Source organism: Pangasianodon hypophthalmus, chromosome 2 (genome assembly GCF_027358585.1).
Source record: "Pangasianodon hypophthalmus isolate fPanHyp1 chromosome 2, fPanHyp1.pri, whole genome shotgun sequence".
NCBI lineage: Eukaryota > Metazoa > Chordata > Actinopteri > Siluriformes > Pangasiidae > Pangasianodon > Pangasianodon hypophthalmus.
In genome coordinates, this window is record NC_069711.1 from 22,544,703 (window position 1) to 22,563,792 (window position 19,090).

The following is a 19,090-nucleotide window of genomic DNA, read 5'->3' on the forward strand; positions in this document are numbered from 1 at the left end:
ATGCTGAATTAACTCTTACAGCACTTGTTTTAAATATATATATATATATATATATATATAAATATAAATATAAATATATATATATATATATTCACTCTCAGAGTGTTCATAGAAGTCTGATCTTAAGTGTTAAGTCGAATACTGAGGACTTTGCTGTGTACACGCGTGTGTATTACTCCAGCTTCCCGCGCCTCGTGCGTGGCTGTGTGTTAACGCTGTATGTTAATGTGATGCGGGATGTGCGGGAGTGCGCGCGAGGCGGGGAGGTGCGGCTGCAGCAGTGCGCTGTGCGTCTCTGGCACACGCCGCTCACTCCATCAGTCCTCTTCAGGAAAGCCACCCACTCTCCACACCACTGCTGTCACCGAGGGAGAATCCGGTGCTCGATTAATAACTAAACATCCGTGTAGACTCGACATTATGCAGCAGTGTGGACTGACCCCAATATACCAGCGTCTGTTAGACTAGGCGTTTAGACTGGTTTCTAAAGTCTCTTGACGCACACCTGAATGCTGAACATGATACTTTCTAGGAATTCGTTAACTTTCAGAGTCGTTCTGCTGACATGGTGGATCCACCAGTGCACTTGGCAAACGGTAAGTACAGGGACTGAAGTGCTGGTTATAGTTTACTGGGAGCTGAGTTTACTGGGAGCTGAGTTTACTGGGAGCTGCATGAGAGGGTTTGTTTACTGTCACTGTGCTCCTCTTCTCTTTAACACCTACTTCAAACCTGTGTTTGTTCAAGAGAAGCACAGGGTCAGTGAAAGAGTTGCACCCAGCTGCTTCTTCTGTGTTTCTACGCAGTATAAAGTCTGTGAAGTAAAACAGAATAGAATAAAATAGAATAAAAATAGAACAGAACATGGTAGAATATAACAGAACGAAACAAAGTAGAACAGATTTGAGCAAAATAATAGAACAGAACAGAGCTGAATAGTATAGAACCAATTAGAACAGAACAGAAGAGGACATAACCAAACAGAATAAAACAGAAGAAGACCAAATAGAATAAAATAGAACAGAATATAATTGAATATAACGGAACAGAATAAAGTAGAATAGAATATGGCTACTGCCATTGTACAAGAATAGCAAAATTAGCTTTGCTAATTTGTAGGATAGTATAGAATAGAATAAACCCAAATAGAATAGAACAGAATACAATAGAGCAGAACCGAACAGAATAGGACAGATAGTCAATTGAGTTGTATATAACAGGATAGAACAGAACAGAATGGAGTAAAACTGAATAGAACAAAATATTTTTATTGGTCATATAAGTACAGTGAAATTAGCACAGATCGGAATAGAATAGAATAGAATAGAATAGAGCCTTTCTTGTAATTGTACCAGTACAGTACAGTAATAAGGTTTGCATCTCCCATTGTTATAGAGAATATGTATGTAACAGAGATAATAGAATGAGAAGAAATGTGCTATATACAGTTGTGTGTAGTGCATGTAGTGCACATGACGCTGTAGTCACACTCTATACTGAGAGGTGTAATAGTGCAATAACTGTAGTAGTGTTCAGAGTGTTCAGCTGACTGACATACAGCAATCCACTGCTGCCACGTAAAGGGACAGGGTATGTTACTGTGCAAATGTGTGAGAATAGTATCCAGTACAATCACACGGAGGTAACACAACTGTATTAATGGCTGCAAAGAGAATTCATGTTATTTCAGGGAGAGCAAAGCCACTGTGTACATGTGCATGCTGACAAGTATATACTGTACCGGTGGAGTAGAAATGCTCTGGTGGTAGTACAGTGTGCTCATAGAGTGCCTTGCATAAGTATTCACATCCCTTGAACTTTTTCACATTTTGTAGTGTTACAGCATGGAACTGAAATGGACATAAGTGAAAAAAAAATGAAAAGAAATAAAATTATAAGGTTTTTCACCCAACATGTATCAGTTAGCTTATGCATCCACTGGTTAATTCATTAGAATATGCATTAGTTTAATCTGAATTTTGCCATACTAATTGGTTTGTTTTTTTAGAAGTGTACATTTGGTGTAGATTTATTTGCCGCATGTTATGTTGCATATATGGCTCCTAAACTGAATTAATTCACTTGAAAAATGATTGGATTTGCTAATTGCGTGCGAGCTCCATTGTTTTGTTAGCAGCAGAGCAGTTTATTGTATAGTAAATTCAGTAATGCAGCTTTAATTTACGCTGCTATGAAGATGACATTCAGGTTTATATCAGTACCATATCCATCACAGTATTGAACTGGAATTCAACTTTCTTAATTAACATTCTGATTTTAAAAAGAATTTTTTTTATGATTTATTGGTCTTGAATCCCATTTCTTACCTCTGAATTTTGAAGGTGCTCCTGTCAATCGCAGCCTTGGTATTGTTTTTTATTACATCCTTTCTTTTAAACCCCATATTGCTTTTTTAAGTCACAGGTATAGATGTATTTATGATATAATTACAGCATATTTCCTTTATTATTGCTATATCTGACAGTTACACTGGCTGCCTGTGTAATTCCCATTCAAGCACATACAACCTATCCTTACATTTAGACAACTGCAGGATTTTTCACACTTCATCTCAGATTTTATATGCTTTTAATCCCCATCTTGCACCCTTAGGTCCAATAGTAATCTCCTCCAGGTGATCCCTAAGTATCATGGACTGCAGAATTTGATCTCCTTGACTGTTCCTTACTGCCATGTTTCAAGTCTAAGCTGAAAATGTAGCGTCTCTTCCTATTAGGGAGCGCTTCTTCTTTCTCCCCTTTAAAAAAGTGTGAGAGAAATGATTGTTATTCATTATTTGTTAATGATGCTTTTTCTGACCAAAAAAAGACATGCCTCAATAGGGACTCCACCAAACCACCAGCAGGTGCAACGAGCCTCAATGGAAACAAATGCCCCAATACTTGTGTTGGTGTCTCCTTTTGGATACTACATCATCATCTTGATCAGCTGGCCTGTACACTGGCAACAAACTGCAGGATGCTGACTCAGTGGGTCTGAGCAGCATGCCCTTTGTTAAGCCGTCTGTTCTGTCATTTTGTCTCATGTTGAGGTATATTCCATGAAATTGCATGCTGCCCTAATACTGAATGCCTGCTGTCATGAGCATAAAATAGCAGCAAGTCTGCATTTGTGCCTAGCACTGTCAAACCCGTTAATGGCAGATCTTACAAAGCATGCACATTACATTAATGTGACTCTTGGGAAATCTCACAGAAAGGACGGCTGTGGTTCCTCTGTGCTTACTGTAGACAAGACCTTTTCAGACAATGGCTGTGCTCTATTTTCTACAGGCACATGCAAGTAGTGGTTAAGCGTCTTTGTGTGCAGAGCTTGGTATAATGGTCACAGAAATTTTTTTTTCTAAAGGTAGTGCCATTAAAGCACTCAAAAGCACAGTGGGGAAACTGGACTAGAGTTTAAATTTTCTCATGAGTTACATTTGAATTCTTGCATTATTATAACTAGTACTGGAATTTCACAGCATTGTAGAGTTTAAGATTTAGCATGATTTAAAATGTGATTTAACTCCCACATTCATTTACTGAATCTGATGTGTTAGAAGTGGGAAAAACAGAAATCTCTGTAGGCCTGTTGTTTAAATGAACTGAATTTGACACTCTATACCATGATATACAAACTCCTGCTGTTCCTTACTCTGGAGACAGGTCTCTAAATAAAATGTCCAAGAATCGAGTTCTTATTATATGGCGTCAGGGCTCTCATTATAAAAAAAGGAATTGATATATATATGTATATATATATATATATATATATATATATATATATAACATATATATATATACTTGCTTGTTTGGAGTGCAAACAACTGACCACATGTTCAACTGTGAATTCAGTTATGTAAGTCTTTGTCTTATAGATTATAGAAAAGGATAGACTAAGAAATGATTGAACATTTACATGCATTAAATGCATGAGCTGCACATGCCATGCATGTTGAATATCTATCCCAGTTAATGGTTTTCCTGAACTCTGCAAAGATGCAAATTCATATTATGTGAATTATGTTGCTATAGTGAAAAAAAAAATTCAATAAAGCTTCATGCTGACTCTTTGCCACTAAATGCTGTGGAGGACAGCCTGACCCTGCGCTACCTCAGATGTTAACATGATCACTTAAAGAGAGAGGGCTGTTCTAATAAATGAAATTAGTTGCTTCTTCCCTGCTGGCATATTGTTTAAATGACCATTTCTAGTAAAAAAAAAAAAAAAAAAAAAGAAAGAAGAAAAAAGAATACTGGCTATTTAACATTAACTGAGAAAACTGATTTCCTTTTATCCAATTAGTTCAACCCTGTAGTCCAAAATCAAGCCTTACTTTCGAATTATCATATTTCTCCAAAACACACTCAGCAGTCATGACCAATTACTACCTCCAGCTAATGCAGGGGACAAACCTGCCTTTGTAAATTTGTCTGGAATATTCTTCACTACCATACATCACCAAAAACAGAAACAAATCAATGCTGTAATAAAATGTGATTTGTTGCTTGGTGAGCTCTCTAATGACTTGCCATTGTCTTTCCTGAATGGTGATTCATTTCCTATGATAATGTTTTTCTAAGCCTCGGCCTTAGGGCAGCTATACATTTTCTTACCAGCAGCAGGATCCTTATCTGCCTATTAGTTTTCTCCTTTGTCTCACTCCTTCCTATGTTTAATGTCAATGGCCAGAAGACTGGCCAATCGATTTTTTTTAGTAAGAGGAAATCAGGCTAGGAGCCACACATTCGTTTGGATTCTAGATAAGATTGTGTAGACCCATTGTGTGGTCCAGTGCTAAGCCACAAAATATTAAATTAAACATACACTCACCATCCACTTTAACAGGAACACTCGTACACCTGCTCATATATGCAGTTATCAGCCAGTCATGTGGCAGCAGCACAATGCTTAACATCATGCAGATCCCGGTCAGGAGCTTCAGCTAATGTTCACATGGGCATAGAATCACTGAAACTGGACAGGTGAAGACTGGAAAAAAGACCAGGTGATTTTATTTCTAATCTTCAACTGTCCAGTTTGAGTGAGCCTGTGTCCATGATGGCCTCAGATTCCTGTTCTTGGCTGACTGGATTGTAACCTAATTTGGTCTTCTGCTGTTGTAGCCCATCCACCTCAATGTTTGATGTTTTATGCATATTGAGATGCTTTTCTGCTCACCACAGTTGTAAAGAGTGATTATATGAGTTACTATATCCTTTGTAGCACCTCGAACCAATCTGGCCATTTTCCTCTGACCTCTCTTATCAAAAAGGCTTTTCCACCCACTCAGTGTTTTTTGTTTTTCACACCATTCTGTGTACACCCTAGAGACTGTTGTGTGTGAAATTCCAAAGAGATCAGAAGTTTCTGAAATACTCAAACCAGCCTGTCTGGCAACAACAACCATGCCACGATCAAAGTCACAGAGATCATACATTTTCTTTATTCTGATGTTTGATGTGAACAGTAACTGAAACTCTTGACTAATATCTGCATGATTTTAAGCTTTGTGCTGCTGCCACATGATTGGCTGATTGGATGACTGCATAAATGAGCAGGTGTACAGGTGTTCCTTTTAAAGTGGATGATGAGTGTATAATTACACTGGAATTCATTTGGTAAAACTGGACATCTACTGGGTCCCCCTGTGTCTTCCACATGGTTTGTAATGTCTAATTTCCATTAAAACCACCTACGCTGGAATCGAAACGTACATTTTCACTATAATGTTCTTGCATATTATACCACAGCTCTTATTAATCCTCAAATCTGACTGGCTATAAGGTGTCAATTAATTTTCTATAACAGCAGTTCTGACAGTTAGTACCGACTGTAAGGCAAATCACAGGGTTATAATAATGTGCTCATTCTAATACATTATCATTTCTATAGTAAAACCTCACAGGGTCTTGTAAGAAGGATAATCTAAACTTAGAAAAAAAGTTTAAAAAACATGCTGTCAGAAATCTAATGAAGATTTCAGTATGGAGACATTTATGTAACATTTTTAAAGGATTCCCCATATCAGTTGCTATGTAACAGTCAGTTAGGGAAAGTCTAAGCACAGATGACTTTGTGGTTTCTTGGTAACATGACAAACATGACAAAAAGGTTTTGTCTTTTTAACTCCAAGAGAAAGTGAGGGAATGGCTGTTTAAATGATAACAGGAACTAATTTGTTTTGCAGACATTTCACAGCATTCAACATAACTACAAATTAATAAAGTATGATGTACAATAAGAAATTTTAATTAATGGTGAATTATTTTGGTATAAGAGTATAAGATGGTATAAAATGGTATTAAAATCTGTGGGACATTCAGTTATTGGCAAGTAATCAGGGCTGCACCATACCACCCTTTTGTTCCTACAACAGCATGCCTAGTCATGTTTTATTTCTTGCAGATCACCCTAGTGGCAAGTAGCTTTCTGAGATTTTACAGTGCAGTCATGTCATCAGAACTGCGGTAATTACAAGATGATGTTTCAGAGATTCTACTTGGAACTGTTCGTCTCCTCAGACTCAGAAATTAGCTGTCTCTATGGAAATGCAGACAATGCCTTAACATCTTTCAGATAGATAAACAATGTTTGTACAAAGTCAGCACTGGAAAATGATAGGGAATTCTTGACAAATGTGGATTTAATTACTTACTTTATACTTCTAAGTACTTTCACTGTTGATGCCACTGCCATTTTCAGGGCTGGTTGTTTAAGCTATAAGGTGACATCGCATTCTTTCAATTTCTGAGCTCCCAACTGGTGAATACAGGAATGGAAAAGAAGACACGATTTATTAATTTGTTCAGTCATCCTCAGTAAAGTACCATCTACCAGCATGTTTTTGGGTGGTAGGAGCAAATTGGAGAAGGAGGAGGAAACCTGCATAGACATAGGGAGAAAAAGGCAAAACATGAGTAATCTAAGCTCAGGATCAAATCAGGACCCCTGGAGCTGTGAGGTGGCATTGCTACCCATTGCACCATTGGTAAGAAGGCACGATTATACCCAAACTGTATATAGCATTTAATTCTATAAGCAATTCAGACATCTGTTGTTATAATACTAAGACAGAAGGAAGCAAGGAAGATTAATGATACAGACAGCTGCTGCTAGGATTCTGAAGAATTCCCAAATGCATTGTATGTTAAAAATTTGCATAATGCATGCTGACCAAGCATTAAACCACCAAAATGCAAAATCATGAATTTTGCCAAAAGACAGAGAGGCAGTAGCTCATTATATAACTAACTTATTAAATATTAGTTTTATGCACAAATGTTGTTGTTCTTCTCTTCTTTTGGCTGCTTCCATTAGGGGTTGCCACAGCAGATCATTGATCTGCATATTTCATTGGGCACAGTTTTTATGCTGGATGCCCTTTCCAAAGCAACCCTTCCCAATTTTATCTGGGCTTGGGACCAGCACTGGGAGCGCACTTTCATGTGAAACCCCAGTGGCTCAGGTTGGTTCCCCATCAGGGAATTGAACCTGAGCCTCCGCAGTGAGAGTGCCAAGGTCAAACCACTAGTCCTCCAGGGATCCTCTTAGTTTTATGCGCAAATACTCCTTTATTAACAGACAAAGTGGCTGTTAAATCCAGGAATGACGGAGATGAATCTTTCCTCACCTTCATGTACACCCTTTGCAGGAATCTTCTTCCCTGTCTGAGGTCAGTGCTACCTACAGCTCTACCATCTGTTCAAGGGCACAACATGACAAGGAAGTCACTCTGTTTTTCACTTTCAAATACATACCCAGATTCTCCATACAGCGTTCTGCCCTGGGTGATTTCCACTAGCTGTAGACTGGAGCAGCAGGTTCCCTGTCCTGACCATCTACTTTCTTTGTAATGCCATCAGTAAATGTTTATCAGAAATACAGTGAACAGGGGTATTGACATGAGATGCAAACTCTGCTTCTCTGCTTCTCTGCTTTAATACTTGGCGCAACACATTGATCAGCAAACTTGCTACATGTTTCTTTTTAACCCCGGGCACAATTTTTTCATTACCATTCACCCACCTCTGACTCATCACAGCTTTTTAATACAGCGATGAGGTGAAATAGAGGCTATAGATAATATAAATGCAACGTTGCTCTTCGTTCCCCTTCTAATGAATAGAGAGAAAGCCAACCCATGCTAATCCCTTTTATTCTAATTGATTCTCTCCCTCTGTCTTTCTTATGCTTTATCCCTTTCTGTCCTTATCTAACTAACTGTAATACATATTATGGATATTAAGGGTAAAGCAGATAGCAGTAGGTTTATGGATTTCCTTGCAGAAGATTATCTTTTGGTGTTGTGTGAGTTTATTATAGACATTTGTGATGAGTATATTCTGTTTAGTTAAATTAGTTTATTGAAGCATTATCGCATTAGCTTCACATTTGTGAAGGTCCAGTTACATAAAAAGTTTTCTCGCTTTTCTTGCTCACAAAATGCATGTGATTGGATAAGCCACAACATAGGATCTGTCACAGAAGCTGAGCTGGTTCATGTTTAAAAACGAGAGCCACTGAACGACAACTGCTCTGCTATAATTATTTTTTAATTCTTATTTTGATCTGGTTAAAAACTTTGCTGTGTTCGCATCCAGACTGCGGTCCACCAGTTGATGACCCCTGGTTAAGCATATACCTGTACACAATTTGCTGTACAATACCTGAATGTCCCAAGTATTTTGAGAGATAAAATAAACAGTGTTTATATGGTGTTCCAGCTTTATAGTAATACTAAATCACTTTTGACAGGCAGAAGCAATCCATCCAGTATGCACCCTCGTGGCTCAGCATATGAAGGCTCATGAGCAATGCAGATACACACGTCAACAAGAGAACCGCAACCAGACTACAATCACTGGTAAGTTACCTCTGGTATCTCTTTGAGATTGACTTTAGCTAACCCATCCCATGGTTAGTACAGTATGTCTTACACACTTGCATGAACACTTAATGCATATACTGTATTTTGTCTTATATTTATTGTACCTTACTGCATTGCATAATCCACCATGCCAGTCACGCACATCAGTTATAAAGCTTAGGTTTGTGGAAACTTTCTACAAGTCAGTCACTCTGGGGATGGTTTCATGAATGCCCAGTTTTGACACCTCTCAGGACTTCCTTTCTTGGTCACTCTGAAATTTCCAGAAGAAGCCAAAATGAATTACTTTTTATGCTGTCAAGCACCATCACTGCCACCTGACTGGGGACTACATAGGCCTTGGGTGATTTTTATGAGTCTATCAAGACCAGGATATAGCAGTTACATCAGTGTTTACTACCTCTCCATAGATGCACTGGAATGAACCTGCCATAATTGTGCCCTTGACTACCACAGCAGTCCAATTTCTTCTGTACACACATTGCACACTGGCATGGCAACAGCACTGGCCGGTTTAATCAGCCTCTGCCTTTTGCTGAAGTGATCAGCTGTTTGAAAGTCAAGGAAGTTCAGAAAGTTCCTCAAGAAAGTGTGTTTAATCCTTAGCAGCAAAAAAAAAATTGTTATTTTTGCTAATGCCAGTAGTGGCTGTATTATTGTACAATAAGCCTGCTGCTATCAACTGGATTACTTCATTACCTTTAACATTTGTGATGGTAGACGAGTAGAGGTGTGCACGGGACTGTTCCCGCTCCTGTCTGGTCCTGAAGGATTTCTGACCAATGCCGTCCACTCCTGCAGTTTTTTTTTATTTGCAGCTGCCCACAATATTTTCTAACAAACCTGATTAGTTCTATTTCGCAAATTAGGAACAAATTAGGCAATTAAAACAATGTGACACTGACCAAGATAAAGCAGTCCTTGAAGATGAATGAATGTACACAGTAAATCACGCAGCATTGCACAGGAAGTCATGCAGAACCACCCAATACACTCCCCACTTTAATGAACATGACCTCTGTTTGTCCCACGAGCTTTGTATCTGACCACCCACTCCCACAACCTTTTAGTTTGCACAGGTAAATCTGATGTTAAAACAAGAGAAGGTGTAGCACATACAATACATTTAACACTTGTCTGTGCCTCTTTGTGCAGCTCTCTTTCAAGAAGTAGGCATTTTTCTATTTTTCAGCTGCTAGCAGTGTGCTACAGTGGCCCAAAGTGCAAAATATTTTAACAAACCAAAAATGCAACAGCAAATTAAAAAACACAACAGCGAAATCGAACACACAACAGCAAAACTGAAAACACAACAGCAAAACCAAAATCACAACAGCAAAACCAAAAACACAACATTAACTCAAAAAGGAAAGGGTAGGTCCTTATTGAACATCACGTCCTCATTTCTGATTGGACACAGGGTATGACTATCAAATCGAAAAGGAACCACGCTTTTTCAGTCTGCTGTTATCTAACGGTTGATGTTATGTAACGGTTGAATGATTTAAGTTATTTTCTTCTGTTTCACAAAATGTTTTGCCCTTACTGTGGGAAAAGCTTTGAAACCATTCCAAGCTTCACTGCTGTTAAACCAGCCGCTCTTCCTGAAACCATGGTTAATCGAGCCGCACATAAATTTTATGGTTGCAGCTTTTAAGTAATAAGTAACAAAACAAACACATAACAATTCACAGTATCTATGAGTATACAGATTAAAAGTTTTCATATTTACACTTTTACATTTAAAAAAATGGGCAAAATCGATCATGTTTAAAGAAACGCTATAAAGCATTTGCACTGTAGGGCCACCATAGTATCCACACTAACCAGGTTTCCCAAATTGGCTTTAGTACAACTTAGTCTAAAAGCCACTCTTTGACATACCCCTCAGTGTTCTGGCAGAGCTGTGAATCGCCCAGTATGGAAGTAAATCCTGACTGAAGTAGCCTTCACACCTCTCCAACTGTTCCAGGGACTTCTCAAGGTCATTGATCACCCTTTACCACTGACAATATGGTGATGCTAATTCCATAAAAAGTCTAATCTGGCAAAACTGGTTTGGTTTCAGCACCAATATGTGGCTGATTTGGAACCAAGAATCATTGTTTTGTCACTATGACAACACTTTGAACTACTCTAGGGATTTGCATGACTATAATTTAAATGGCAAGTTTTGAAAAATATTGTTAAATCTAGTAAATATAATGAAAATATCCATTGGTCTAAATAAGAAAGAGCCATCTTAAGTGACTAGGCAACACCAATGCTAACAAACCTTAAGCAGCAAAATTAATGGTAAAAAGATTAAATTGTTGTCCATGCTAATATATTTTTGCTAATATAGATGCTGAAAGAATTGTTCTCAAAGCCAGAAGTAATTTATAATTTAGTTTAATATAGTATAATTTAATATTGTTCATTAGTTACCAGCCTGTGGTTGACAAAGACATGCTGCCTTTTCCATTCACTGCAATGCTCATGGGTTTTGAGGGGGGATCACTTTCTGCAAGGGTTGGTGAGAGCTGCTCAGACTGCACATCCGTTGTCTACATGGCTCTCTCTTAGATCACATCCCCACACTGCTGCCCTTAGTCATTATAGCCTCTTTTTTGTGGCAAACGGTGAAGCTTGTATCAATAGGCCAGAGGGGCTAAGCCTTGTTTAAAAAAAAAGCAATATAAGGTTTAATTTTTATCACCCACATCATCTGCATGTGTTAACAAATGTTTTAAACAGGATTATTTTGGATTTTTTTTAACCAAGTGCAAGAGCATCACCAGACAGAATGATATGAAGAGAGACTGTGGGCTAGGTGTAACAAGCCCAGTGCTGCAGATTCAGCAAGCCTACCAGTGACAGTCATACACACGCTCCCTACATTTAGCTCCATTTGGGCTAATATCTCTTAAACAGCATTTCGGTGGTGTTCGCGTTACACGTCATCAGTAGGTGTAGCTGGGTTGTATTGAGTTTGTTTATGCATGCACCAACCTCACTTTTTCTATTTTTAATACAATAATAAATACTACTCTGATGCTGACATTCCCTTAGCCTACTCTCTGCAAGCTTCTGTTGCCAAGTTATGTGTAAGATCAGACATGCAATTGTGGCAGGCTTCAGTGGTGTGGTGTGAGTATATGCAAAGTATGCACATCACAGGCAATTACTTTAAGACTACTTGGGAAGCCCAGCTTCGCCTAAAATTTCATTAAAATGTTTCAATAAAATGTTTACCAAAGTGTCTATATTATTCATCGATCTTGGTGTAATTCAATATTTTAGCGAATCAAATGATCAAATATCTCACTGCAATATCATGCTGTTTGCTTATTTAACTGGAACTCACTCAGTGAACATGAGTGATATCTCAAACTTGAACATATCTGCACCAGTCAGAATCACTAGGAGCCTCCAGTAGTGGCGTAATTTGTAAATAATGTAAATAAACTGTAAGTATAAAGTTCTGTTTGATTATTTGAATTAATTTCTGAAATTTGTTGTTTATAATTCTGCTAGCTAGCTGTCCCTTCCTTCTTCAGCTAGCAGCTTAGCTGTGTTTTGGCAGAAATGGCAGAGACTGCTAATGTTGACCTGAAGTCTTTTGATGCTCATACTTATGAGGAGAGACTGAAAATTAAACAAAAAGGCAGACCAACGCCCAAGATTTTAATTCAAAAGTCAGGGAGCAAGCGAGGTCCTTTTAGCCTGGCTTGATACAGTAAAATTGATTGGCTGTGTTTATTAATAGTCTTAGATTATGTGGAGCCTCTGCTGCACTGGTCCTAGTGAATGAGCTGTTACTATAGAAACGATAATGTGATAGAATGAGTGCATTTATATAAAGCTATCGTTCATGTTAAAAGTGCAATATTATATACATATATATATATATATATATATATATATATATATATATATATATATATATATATAGTAAGGTCATGAGTAATTGGACAGTGACACAAGCTTTGTAATTTTGCTTCTGTACACCACCACAATGGATTTGAAATTAAGCAATCAAGATGTCATTCAATGAAGCTTTAATTCAACGGGTTTAACAAAAATTTCCATTTTCACAGGCTCAAAAGTAATTGGACAAACTAACATTATCATAAATATTAGGATTAATTTTAATACTTGGATGCAAATCCTTTGCAGTCAATCACTGCCTGAAATCTGGAGCCCATGGACATCACCAAATACTGAGTTTCCTTCCTTGAGATGCTTTGCCAGGCCATTACTGCAGCTGCCTTAGTTGCTTCTTGTTTATGGGTCTTTCTGCCTTCAGTTTTGTCTTCAGTAAGTGAAAAGCATGCTCAACTGGGTTGAGGTCAGGTGGCTAACGTGGCCATTTAAGAACATTCCATTTCTTTGCCTTAAGAAGCTCTTGGATTGCTTTTGTGGTACATTTTAGGTCATTATCCATGTGTACTGTGAAGCGCCGTCCTATCGGTTTTGCAGCATTTTACTGAATCTGAGCAGAAAATATAGCTCTATACACTTTAGAATTCATCCTGCTAATTCTATCAGAAGTTATATCATCAATGAACACCAGTGACCCAGTTCCATGGCAGCCATACATGCCCATGCCATAACACTGCCTCCACCATGTTTGACAGATGATGTAGTATGCTTGGGATTATGAGCCCTTCCTTTCCTTCTCTATACTCTTCTCTTCCCATCATTCTGGTTCAAGTTAATCTTGCATCAGACCTGGCCAGGCTGTTTTAGAGGTTTTTCTTTAGCAAAGTCTAATCTGGCCTTTCTGTTCTTGAGTGTTACCAGTGGTTTGCATCTTGAGGTAAACCGTCTGTATTTACATTCATGAAGGCGTCTCTTGATTGTAGACTTTGACAATGGTACACCTACCTCCTTGAGAGTATTCTTGACTTGGCTAGATGTTGTGAAGTGGTTTTTCTCCAACAAGGAAATAATTCTGCAATCATCCACTTTACTTGTCTTCCGTAGTCTTCCAGGCCTTTTGGTGTTGCTGAGCTCGCCAGTGCATTCCTTCTTTTATGAATGTACCAAATTGTTGATTTGGGCACTCCTAAAGTTTCTGCTATCTCTCTTAGAGGTCTGTTTTTTTAGCCTAATGATGTCCTGTTTCACTTGCATTGACACCTCCTTGGACTACATAGTGAGAGTTTCCATGAACAGCTACCAAATGCAAATTCAACACTTGAATTTGAACTTGAATCAACTCCAGACCTTTTATCTTCTTAATTTGTCATGAAATAAGGAGGAAAGAGGCCACTTCTGGCCACTAAACTGCTCATCAGTCAATTGTCCCATTACTTTTGAGCCTGTGAATTTGGCGGTACTATGTAAAAAAATCACAGTAATTCCTAAATGGTTAATGCAATATTTTTGTTAAACCCCTTGAATTAAAGCTGAAAGTCTACACCTCACTCACATCTTAATTGCTTCATTTCAAATCCATTGTGGTGGTGTACAGAGGCAAAATTACGAAAATTGTGTTATTGTCCAAATACGTATGGACCTGACTGTACATATGGATCAGTATATTCTGGGTGGTTGCAGTTCTAGGTTTTAGAAGGAGTCTGGGAAGGGTCATGGACCTTTTTCCATCCACATGTGACTCTCCATCCAGGTTGCCACCCCATTTCCTGCTTCCACTTTCACCAAAAAACCCTTTCACACATTCACTTTAACCACAATTTAAAGGAAGTTTAAACAAGCCAGATTAGAACACTCAGGTTGATTGATTAGGGGAATTTTCAGAAGTCTAACCACATTGGTCATTAGTAACCACATTGGAGACCCGCCCCTGCTTCTGGGGCTTCCAAGGACTGATACACCATTTTCCATAAAGTCGCCAATTTCTTAAAAAATAAATACATTTCAATACATCTTTCCTTTTCTTCAAATATTTCGAAAACATGATGTTAATTCCACCATGTATGTTTAAACGTAATTCCACCATGGGTTTTAAAGTCAGTTAATTAAAATAGGCTAATACCCTGGATATAATCAGACACTTAATTAACCTCTAGAACTTTTTTATGTATTAAATAGGTGAGGAATTGTGGGATGAATATGTTAACATATATTTTGCATATTTTGCAAAAAAAAAAAAAGAAGAGCAGAGAGAATTGCTGAAGGTTGATTATTTGTGTTCGGCTGAAAGGATTGAGACTGTTGTTTATTATTTTGATGCTTTAGTTTGAATGTCCAATCGTGGTTATTACAGACTGCCATGTTGATTCATAAAAGGCTACACTTGTTTCACTGTGCAATTGTTTTGGTAGGTGTGTTACTGGTATAATCAGTGGCACAGCATGTAGTGTTCCTGCCTCACGTCTCCTGGTTTGATCCTGAACTTGTCTATTTGAAGTTTTATTTGTTCTCCCTCTGTCCATGTGGGTTTCCTCCCACCTCCCAGAAACATGCTGATAGGAGGATTGGCTAGTCTACATTTCTCCTAGGTGTGTGTGTGTGTTTGTGTGTGCATGGTGCTCGGCGATGGACTGGCATCCCATCCAGTGTGTATTACCGCCATGTGCCCAGCACTGCAAGTATAAACTCAAGATCCACCATGACAGGATAGAGCAACAGGATAGACCAGGATAAAGCATTTACTGAAGATGAATGAATGTTTAATATGTATCAGATCAGTTCATCTAAAAATTCAAGGGGGGCAAGCATTTTGGCAGCAATCATTAAGACTGAAAGTATCATACTTTTCAAGGTATATTATAAACACATCTGTTATAGACTCTTGGTAATTGGGTCTGGCTCTTTGCCTACTGAAATAAAGGAGGGAAAACTCTTGATAATGTTATTTTCAATGTAGGCTCAGTCGGCCAAAAGTAATTATAGAATGTAATCAAGTGTAAAGATTTTGGAGATTAAAGGCAGTTTCTCAAACAGAAGATGTTTAATCATGGCTACTGATGAGGGAGGTGAGGGCCACCTGAGAGGATCAATATGACTCAGTTCTTTCACTGCAGCACCTTAATGACCAAAACAGAGGTTCATACCATTTCTGTGTCTGATTGTCTATATCACAGTTCTAATGTAAACTCTTTGCTGTGTGTACTTAGGAAAAATCCTCTCATTGAACTAGTTTGCACATGTGGACCTGTTCGGCTTTTATGGATGATTAAACGTTATATATGTCTGATATTTCAATGTCTTATAGCAGACATTGAGACGTTTCTTATACGATTGTGTTATTTTATATTAACGAACATGTCACAATAATTATAAATGGGATTAACAGAAATTGCATTGCATTCAATGTAACAAAATATTTGTTTAAAAGTAGGGTTATATAATTTACAAAAATATATTTGTTTTATTTGTTTTAAAATTTTAATACAGTAAACACGTAAACACAATTCCCAATTATATTCTCAGTTTTGCCCCGAGAAACGGGTAATCCAAAGTTAGAGTTCAAACCTTCTAGCATAGGGAAAAGCCTTTCATTTTGTTATTTATAAAAGGTTTGATTCCATAGAGAGGGATAAGAGACCTATTAGGAACACAAGCTTATGAAATGCATTTGCAATAACTACAGTTTGAGATTCAGACCCTAAAATCTAGTAAAGCTTGCAAGCAATTAAAATTGTATTGGGTCAGAGTGTAGTGCCTAGCTCTGCTCATAATCTCAGTAAGCTTAATGAGCTTAATTACAGTGAAATGCTTTACACACTTTTCTCATTTATGGTGCTAGGGATTAAAGTTTAGTAAAGCAAAGTTATTAAACGAAAATCATGGATGATGTGTGAAATCAAGTAAACAGCAAACGCTGAAACAGAGACCCATTCTAGAGGCTTTCCATCTGAGCCTCATGAATATTCACAATGTGTTAATATTCACAAACATTTAATAATCGTTTATACTTTAACTCATGGCCCCTGTGCCTGTTCACATGAGTAATTAAATTCCTCTCAGCTGTGTGGCTCTGAAAGCAACTGTTTTACAATAATGTCTGGACAGGAACATGATCAGTCTGCATTCATAAGCCTGAGTTTTTATCAAAATAAATCTCACCTATTTATCAATGTTTTCATGTGGTTTTACGTGTCGTTTTTATATTGGTTTTCTACCCTTTTAAAGATAATCAGCCTCAGTTTTTACAGATAAGAACAGATTTTTTCATAAGTCATTCACAAGAGCATATTCATGGTAATCCAGTTCTTTCTTATCCTACAAGAGCTCCTGAGTTTGTGCAAATTTATAAATCAGACTTTGTTGTCAAGTTTAAACCTCTTAATTTTTTCAGTTACAGACATAAATGTAATGAATATTTGTGACACTTGGTTGTTTCATCTTACTGACTTGAATGAAAGTAATCCAAAACAAATGCATAAATTAAGACAAATAAGGCCAGACATGTTAGAGGAAATGCTAGTCACTGTTTAGTTGTCATTTTGTCATTTTCTGCTGTGAGTTTTGCCTTTTATGGAGTTTTATAGGCATCACTAAATGTAAATCAGCTGTACCGTGAACACGCTAGATAGTAGCCTATAGCCTAAGTCATGTGTGATAGCCTCTCGACTTAATTTTGTTTGAGGCTATGTTGTTATTAATGTCAGCCTTCCCCAGCAAAATCTATGGTCACAAGCCACTGCAGGTACTCAGTATTTTACGGGTGATGGACATTTATCAACAAATGCAAGTGTGTATTAAGAAAATCAGGTCTACAAAAACATTTACACATAACTTTCCAAAAACATTGATAAATGAGGCCCATTTTGTTCATCAGCATTGAAAGCTAAACATAGTGACCGGAAGGTTTTACATTCAAAGCCTGTCATTGCCACTTCTCAACTGCTCAACGCTGCCAGCTGTCAACTGTTCAGCTCTGAGCCTGAACTGGATTCTGTCTCTTGGGATCAAGAAAAGTCACTTGGGATCAAAGGCCCCCCACATACATTTGGATTAGATTTGAGTTTTTTTAATTTGATTTTGTCAACTACTGACAAGTAATAATGACATTAACAAAGCAAATAAAGCTTCTTTATTTAAAGTATTTTTCTTTCATTGATTCTTGCAACAGCTCTGTGTTACCCAAAATCCATTTGCTTGGTTTTATGGACAATCAAGAGGGAGAGCTGCTGCTTTATATCATGAGAAAGTGTGCTTGTTGCAGTTTTATCATGAATGAATGTTTTGCTAAACATCAGACATAGTAAAATGAAATGCTGGTCTATTTTTTAAAAAAAAAAAAAAGAAGAAGAAGAATCAAAATGCCTTTTATTTGTTGACAGTGATGATCATTTAGTGAAAAAAAGATATCAAAAAGTCTGTGATTTTTTTTATTGTCTGGATAAAAAATGAATGAAGTTCCTTTGTAAGATGATGAAATTCGTTTTCATTTTTTTCACTATTTATAGAGTAACTGAATATACAATACATGAGTATGTGGTGCTTACAACTGTATTTCCTCATTTTGATCAGCTTTTAGGTCATTTTGGATGCAAGATATGTAGATTCTCTATAGTTTGTACAGTGATTGTAGATAACAAAGAACCTAGTGTGAAGCTACAATAAAGTTAAAACCAATGAAGCATAGGTAATGAAAGGTAATAGTTTTCCAGATGTAGCATTCTAGAGAGGACAGAATAAAAAGTTGTGGATCTGCTTCTTGTGATGCAAGGGTTCGCTGATTTAATAATAATAATAGATTTAGTCATGTAGTCATTGAAGTTTTGGAATTTTACATATAAGAACATGTATATAAGATATGCCATTAATTTCATACAATAATGATGGTATCTACATATATGAACCCATATTGTTAAATTTAGCCATATTCAGTGATCGCATGTTTAACGTGATTATCATGACTCATGCTGGCCTACAAACATGGCTGCCGCGAACTACAACACCCAATACCCACAAACTCTGTGACGTTCACAGTCACCATCATACTGATGACCTGCACCTGTACTCATTCACAGCCACGATATTTAAGGACTTCTTCACCACCACATCACTGTGAAGTATATGCTCTGTGTCTTTGTTACCAGTTGATACCAAGCCACTGTATTTTGCTATTCTGATATGGTTTTGGCTCTTGCCTTGCCTGGTTTGCGTTGTTTGACAATCACCGGGTCATTGTCTTTTTCCTGTTCCTGATTTTTGCTCAACATGTTGGATTTGTTGCAGGCTTTTTTAATAAAGCTTTTGTGTACCTGCACTTGCATCTGTCCCTGCCGCCTGACA

General features: G+C 37.5%; 1 protein-coding gene across 1 annotated transcript in view; it reads left to right on the forward strand.

Moving 5' to 3' along the window:
- The first annotated feature begins 270 nt into the window (after positions 1-270).
- ghrhrb (growth hormone releasing hormone receptor b) overlaps positions 271-19,090 on the forward strand; it is a 54,690-nt gene continuing 35,870 nt past the window's right edge. The window contains exons 1-2 of the mRNA XM_026933453.3: positions 271-596; positions 8,761-8,869. Coding sequence (XP_026789254.1) covers positions 510-596; positions 8,761-8,869 — 196 coding nt within the window. The 5' untranslated portion in view covers positions 271-509. The remainder of the gene's footprint in view (positions 597-8,760; positions 8,870-19,090) is intronic.